General features: G+C 48.7%; 1 protein-coding gene across 1 annotated transcript; it reads left to right on the forward strand.

Moving 5' to 3' along the window:
• Positions 1-2,760: 2,760 nt before the first annotated feature.
• Positions 2,761-3,992, forward strand: LOC123086176 (uncharacterized protein At4g22758). The gene is made up of 2 exons (XM_044507897.1): positions 2,761-3,506; positions 3,590-3,992. The coding sequence occupies exons 1-2, from the start codon at positions 3,227-3,229 to the stop codon at positions 3,763-3,765; spliced, it is 456 nt and encodes a 151-aa protein (XP_044363832.1). The 5' UTR covers positions 2,761-3,226; the 3' UTR covers positions 3,766-3,992.
• Positions 3,993-7,677: the final 3,685 nt, after the last annotated feature.

Consider the following 7,677-nt stretch of genomic DNA (forward strand, 5'->3'; position numbering starts at 1 on the left):
GTTGTTGTTGTTGTTGTTGTTGTTGTTGTTGTGCCCATTCTGATGTACGAGCTATGACTTCCTTTGTTTTTGTGATGAAATAGTGTGTCCAGTATTTATAGTTTTGAATCATGGCAATGAATAAATTATGGATCAATGTCTTAGTAAGCTGGTTTGCACTCCTTCTGTCCCGAATGACGTGACGAATAAATGGATGTATCTACATGTATTTTTAGTTTTATATATATCTATTCCTGCCCATTTCTGCGACAAGTAATTCGGGATGGAGGGAGTATTTGATATGGTAGTGAGAGAGGCTCTTTTGATCCGATCAATCAATGATAGATCAAATAGCTTATTTCGCATTGTCATACACAATGCAGTATAGTTAGAACAACCCTTGTTTATTTTATCCACTTCTTAGTTATATTTATTTTAGAATTAATTTTGACATTGCTTGATAGGACAATGATTTCTTATCGTTTTGTTAGATGATGCATCTTTCTAATTGCAGTGCAGAGGCTTCGAAATCAGCACGCATGCCAGCTTTTCCTATGAGCCCGAGTCCATTATCTTGCCCCGTGGCAAAGAAGTATATTTCAAGTTTCTTGGGTGCGTCTGTTAGCTGCTAAGGTGGATTTAATCAGGCAGCTTATTGATCTCAAGAACTCTTCAATCTCAGATGGTCATCTCCCTTTCCAGCCGACATAGAAAGAAAAACTCAATGGTGATCCCAACATCTAGAGCCACTTTTAATCTATGGGAGCTCAATTCATTCTTTTAACAAAAATGTGAGTTTGGATGCGGTCTTCAGATGAATCAAGCCTGAGATCCACAGGTGTCGTGGGCTAATTAGCTGTGAGTTCCAAAGATGCAAAGTATTTTGTACCCTCCATTTGGAAATACTTGCCGCATAAATGGACAAAAGAATATGTATCTAGAACTATAATATGTCTAGGTACATCTTTCTCATACAATAATTCCGGACGGAGGGAGTATGTTTCATGAAAGAATATTAACGCAACAACTAATTTATGATAACTACAGTATCATTTGGATCCTATAAATGGCATGTATATCATCTTCCTCTGGTTTCTATCAATAGGAAAGCTACGCTTGATAATGCACTCCATATTGGCTTAACGAGTGAATGCTTTGTTGTTGTCTCATGAGGACTATGTGATGCGTGATGAGGAAGAAGCGAAAGGAGCAATGAGATGGTGACATGCACATTGCCCTTGGGTATAAGGCGGAGGTGCTTACTAAAAAGATTGAGAAAGAGTGAGGGAGAGAGAGAGGAGAGATCGAGGTAGGGAGGAAGGGGGAGAGAGATCTTGCATGTACACGTCGGTAGGATAACTATTTTTTGTTTTGAGCAATGGGAGTAGCAGGAGAGGCTCCTACTGTTTATATATGAAACCCAAAAAATGGCGGATATTTACACATGAGTGAGATTACATAGCCATTCTGGCTAAAGGGTGAAAATAGAAATTACAAGGGTAGGTTTGTCACAAAATAGTCGATGAAGGTGGCCACCTCGGGGGAATTTCAGAATCAGTAAGTTACTTTTGATAGGATAACTGTGTTCTGAAATATTAATGAGATTTGGTGGTAAGTCACCATAAGTTTGTTTCCAATTTGTCAGGCATCATAACTTTCATGCCCGATATGTTGCAGAAATATTCTTTGATAAATATGTTTTATCTCTTGATATTTTAGTATGATTGTAAAAAAAATTATTCACGTATCATTCCAAGAAGCATTTTTATTTGGGGGAAGAAAGAAGGGAAGAAAATGAGAGCGCTTAAAGTTAAAAAAGAAGTCGCCAAGACAGCCCGTTGCAACGCACAGGCGTTCTACTAGTACCATTAAGTGCAAAATGCACTTTCACCCGGTTTCTTTTTTCACACATGTATAAACTGTCACTACTACGTATGTGCTAAAGTTGCATGCTAGCCAGCAAAGTTGAGTAGGACAGGAGTTAAAGTTGCAACCGCTAGCTTGTGCAATTTTGTACGCACGTGCAACAGAAGGTGAGCACAAAACGTTCAAAGAAAGGAGGGAACCACCAAATTTGGAGTCGCACTGCCATTGGGGGCATAAAGCAACTTCGGTGGAGCGGCGCCACTTTCTCTAGAAAATCAAAGGGGAAGGGGGCGTTGTGGGGGCATGGAAGCGGTAGGGCGGTTAGAGGCGAGGGGAGCATACCTATGCTTGCGGTGGGGGGAGCAATCTTCCTCCCTAGTGTCATTGCCGAGACTCGTTAACGAATGTGTGAAGAGAAGTCAGATTGCGTGAGGAGGTGGGGGTTGTTGCATTCTTAAGGCAGAGGGAGCAAGAGGAGCAGGTCGCGAGGTGTGTAGGGGCGATGCAATGTGCTTGCTCTTTTTCTTTTTTTGCCTGACGACACACGGGGAGGCAAAGACTAGGCGAAATACTAGGACACGAGGGACTAGGCTTTCTTTTCCTAGCATCAGGTGGCATGATTTTTTTCTTCCTTTTAGAGTGTGCACCGTGAAGCGCTAGCCAACAAACGTTCATTGGCTAGACGTGTCTTTATTTTATTGATTGATAATTGCACATCCAATTAAATGCGCCGGTATCCAGAAAGGAAAACCTTGCGTGTTGGGGCAGCTTGGGAGCCAAGGATCGTCCCAACCGCGTGGACGCCCTAAAACGGCATCCACCCGTCCATCCACCGCCACCAACCGCCCAGATCGACGCGCTCTCTTCTGGAAACAAGGAAGACCAGCGCAACCCTCCACGCGGCCGCCGCCTCAGCCTCAGCGGAGCCGTGCCTTATATTCCGTCCCCTCACGATTCGATCCGTTCTCACAAACGAAACAGACCCCGTCTCCTCCTCCTCCTTCCCCTCGCCGCCGGGAGCCCAGATCTCTTTCTCCGCCGCGCCGCCAAGACGAGTTCCGCCCCCTCGTGAATGGTGGGAACCCACACGATCGCCGCCTCCCCCTCCTCGCCGCCGCAGACGGAGAGGGACTCCTCCGCCTCCTTCCGCTGCTTCGGCGCTTGCATGCAGGGCTGGTACCACCGCTGCATCGGCCTCGACCCCTGAGCGGCCCTCCCTCCGTCAGCGACCAACCTTCTTTTGATTCCCCCCTGAACCATCCCTGGTTATTTTGATCTTGAGTTTTTCCTTGCGGAGAAGAGAATTCATCAGAAAAGAAAAGAGAGGAACAAGCGATTTTGATTGATAGGTTTCGTTTGATTTGATTGATTGACCGTCGCTATGGCTGTTGCTGTGCCGTCGACGCTGCCGATGAAGCTTAGGAAGGTTGAGCTCCGCGGCAAGGCGGCGGCGACGGGGGTTGCCGGCCGCGCGCGCGTGCTGGTGACGGTTACCGTCCTCGGAAGCGCTGGCCCTCTACGGTTCTTGGTCGACGAGGGCGAGTCGGTCTACGGACTAATCCGTGCTGCGCTCCGCTGCTATGCCCGCGAGGGCCGCATGCCGCTGCTCGGCTCCGACGCTGCCAACTTCCTCCTCTACACAGCCAACGGCAGATCCGACGGTAAACATTGTTTCGTCATAAATAGATAATTTACTCTATTTCTTGGCTAGCGCGTCCCTGAATTCCATCTTCGTTCATTGCAGCTCTCAAGGCCGACGAGAGGATCAGCTTCAATGGATGCAGGAGCTTCATGCTGTGGCAGAAGACTGTCGCCGACAACAATGGGTCTGAGCCTAATTCTAGCCCAGGCAGAAAGGGGATCAGCGGCTGGAAATTTGGCCTAAACAAGATCCTTCTCAACTTCAGCTTCAAGGTGTGAGCCATCGATGAGTTCGAAACGAATAAGTGCGCTCGATTCAGCGAATCATTGCTGTAATCGGCCGTCAATTTTACTGCATTGGGAAGTCTGTTGCTTCGGTTTTTTTTTGTTTGGTTCAGTTGCTGTTTCATCGTCCTCTACATGTAATGAGATTATAGTTCGAAGCATACATTCAGAATTGTCCAGTGTGAAACTTATATGCATTGAAGTTACCTTTACTCTGGTTCGATGCTTATGCTGTGTTTGTGTGCATCGAATATAAAAATTGCGTAGCGAACAAAGAAACCTGCTCAGGGTAATCTCAAAACTACCCGAAGGAAACCAAGTGGTTATTTGCAATTTTTTGTGATGATTCAGTGCTAATAATATGCTGCCATTTGTGTTTGATACATCTAATATGCTGCCATTTGTGACAATTCAGTACTTATTACATGCTGCCATCTGTGTAATGAATCAATCTAGTTCTCAAATAATTCCTTCGGGTAGAATGCCACGCATCACTTGTACTCTTCTACTTCTCAAATCATCAATAAGCAATGACATGGACACCTCAATGTTTGGCATACATATTAGGGTTTCTTTGGTTGTTCGATTCATAGGATTGAATTGTCAGGAATTTTTTCTAACGATTTTTTTACTATATCCTGCATCCAATCAAACCTCTTTGAAAGAATCATTTGTTTTTGCTATGATGCGATCATGTGTTGTGCGTTAAGGTCGTGGCTTCAAAAAACCACAAATTCAGATAGTGACATGGATCGCCAGAAGTTGACGCAACCCGGAGTTGTGCTGGTTCTGATTGGGACGTAAAAGGAGAACATGTGCCGTTCATCTTGGCGGCAGGCAGGCCGGCCATACAAATGGCTGATGACAACGTGTAGCTGTTGCTGTTTTGCTATCAGCTGGATAATGGCCCCTTTTGAACTGTGGCTGTCATCTGTAATAGCGGGCGAATGCATATAAACGGGTTAACACCTTGTTTATGGCATGCCAAAGCGTGGTTTGCTTGTGGGAGCTGATTGTACAGTATTCGGTAATCCTGTTGGATTTCGGGATCCGGCAACCCTTGAGAGGTTCAAATAGTGAGGTGCGTCTGGAGATCTTAACTTGCCCAGCCTGCTTATTCGTGATCCTCTTAATCCTAACGCGTCGGGCCCAAAGAGACATATATTCGTGATCCTCCTAATCCTAACGCGTCGGGCCCAAAGAGACATAAGGACACAGAAGTTTATACTGATTCGGATCACCGTTATGGTGTAATACCCTAATCTAGTGTGGTATGGTGAATTGCCTTGTAGGCTGCGGTTGAACAAGTACAATGGATGAACAAGGCTCAGAAGGTGAAGTGTTCTTGAGTTGGTGTGGTGGTCGGGTGAGAATGGATCCGATCCCCCCACTATGGTGGTGGCTAGTCCTATTTATAGCGGCCTTGGTTCTCTTCCCAAATATGAGCGACTGCAGAATGCCAGAATAAGAGGGGGATAGCTAATCCTGTCGAAGACTACGCTTCTGGCCACCTCCATCTTGCAGCATGTAGAAGAGAGTAGATTGAAGTCCTTCAAGTAGCATCTCCAAGTAGCATCGCATAGCATAATCCTACCCGGCGATCCTCCCCTCGTCGCCCTGTTAGAGAGCGATCACCGGGTTGTATCTGGCACTTGGAAGGGTGTGTTTTATTAAGTATCCAGTTCTAGTTGTCATAAGGTCAAGGTACAACTCCAAGTCGTCCTGTTACCGAAGATCACGGCTATTCGAATAGATTAACTTCCCTGCAGGGGTGCACCACATAACCCAACACGCTCGATCCCATTTGGCCGGACACACTTTTCTGGGTCATGCCCGGCCTCGGAAGATCAACACGTCGCAGCCCCACCTAGGCCTAACAGAGAGGTCAGCACGCCGGTCTAACTCCTATGGCGCAGGGGTCTGGGCCCATCGCCCATTGCACACCTGCACGTTGCGTGGGCGGCCGAAAGCAGAACTAGCCCCCTTAATACAAGAGCAGGCTTACGTTCCAATCCGCGCACGCCGCTCAGTCGCTGACGTCTAGAAGGCTTCGGCTGATATCACGACGTCGAGTGCCCATATCTTTCCCACGTAGTTGGTTAGTGCGTATAGGCCAGTGGCCAGACTCAGATCAAATACCAAGATCTCGTTAAGTGTGTTATTATGAAACAACCGCGAACGCCGACCAGGAGTAGTTTAGGAGGATCCCAGGCAGGAGGCCTGCGCCTCTTTCGATCTGTATCCCAGTTTGTGTTAGCCATCTTATGGCAACTTGTTTACTTATGTCTGTATTCAGATATTGTTGCTTCCGTTGACTCGTCTATGATCGAGCACTTGTATTCGAGCCCTCGAGGCCCCTGGCTTGTATTATGATGCTTGTATGACTTATTTATGTTAGAGTTGTGTTGTGATATCTTTCCGTGAGTCCCTGATCTTGATCGTACACGTTTGCGTGCATGATTAGTGTACGATTGAATCGGGGGCGTCACAGGGAAGGGATCCCACAACGGCCAGATTTGGAAGGGGACAAGTAGTATAGTTTATCCTGACAAAAGTAGTCTTCGCGAAGAGCCTCTGGTCGTGACGCTGCGGTGGGCTCGTTGATGACCTCCTTCCTGGCGGTCTTGGTCTTTGTTGCACCGGAATGGAAACCTTTGGCTGATTCCTCGGAACTCCGCGCCTGTGGCTTGCCTCCTTTGCACTGAAGAGAAAACCTGCGCTCTACATCCGCCTGGCCTTGGTCGTCATGACTCACGTCAGCTGACCCTCGTGAGGTACTTGCATAAACTCTCCGTCCCTCAGGAGCCAGCCCTGAGGAGGGTGATTCTTTCTAGGGTCTTGTGTCGTCCGCCTCGCGAGGCTTGGCCCCTCGCGAGGGTCTTGTGGTGTTGGTGTTGAAGCTGGGCCATATCAGGCCGTCGATGGAGCCACGTGGTGGGCCGCAGACAAGCAGGGCCGGATACCCTCATATCCAGGACACCGACAGTAGCCCCCAGGCCCAAGGCGCGCTCGAACTTGGCTTCCAGGCGAAGCCAAAGGGCAAGTGCGGAGCGCCGCGGGCCCTAATCGTCTCTGTTTCCCATGCTGCCTCGGCAACTGCTTCCGTTTGACAAAAAGGGGTGCCGCCTGCCACCAGGCTTTCATTGCTCCTTCTTCGTCTTGCTCCAGATCCCCTTCTCCCCGCAGCGGAAGAACTCACCAGATCTGGTGATTCCCCCCAAATCTTTCGCTCGATGGCCGTTGAGAAGACCACGGTTTCTGCCCTGGCTGCCGGCTCCGCCCGGTACGAGCCGGTGCTGCTGCCGCCCTGCTTGGCCGGGGATAAGCTCCAAACCGCGCTCCTCCTGACAGCGAGCAACGACAATGAGTGGAAGGAGACGGCGCTCCGGATTGCCACCGCCGCACCGGAGCCCGCGGTCAGCACCTCTTTCACTTCTTTATGCACAACGTCTACTCGAGGTTGGTGCCCCATTCTCCCGCTTCTTCTTCGTCGTTCTTCACCACTATGGCCTCCACGCGCTCCACATCCATGACAACTCCATCCTCCTCCTGTCCATTTTCTCCTTCTATTGTGAGGCGTTCGTGGGGGTGATGCCTTCTGTTGCCCTGCTCCGCCATTTCTTCTTTCTCCGCATGACTGGCAACAATCCGGTCAGGTGCATCGGCTTCGTCGCGGCGCGGGGTGGTAACGCAATCTCCCACGCCGGGAAGAAGGTAGAGGACACCGTGAAGAGGCGGGTTCTGATGGACGCAAGTGCACCCAAAGCTCGGTGAAGCTGTCGACCGCATTCCCCATCACTAAGAAGTGGTGGCGTTCTGAGAAGATTACCGACCCTTTCCTGACGAAGTTGGTGAAGAAGATGAAGAAGGACCTGAAGAGCGAGAAGCTGACGGGGGCCATGTTTA

Source organism: Triticum aestivum, chromosome 4A, assembly GCF_018294505.1.
Source record: "Triticum aestivum cultivar Chinese Spring chromosome 4A, IWGSC CS RefSeq v2.1, whole genome shotgun sequence".
NCBI classification, from domain to species: Eukaryota; Viridiplantae; Streptophyta; class Magnoliopsida; order Poales; family Poaceae; genus Triticum; species Triticum aestivum.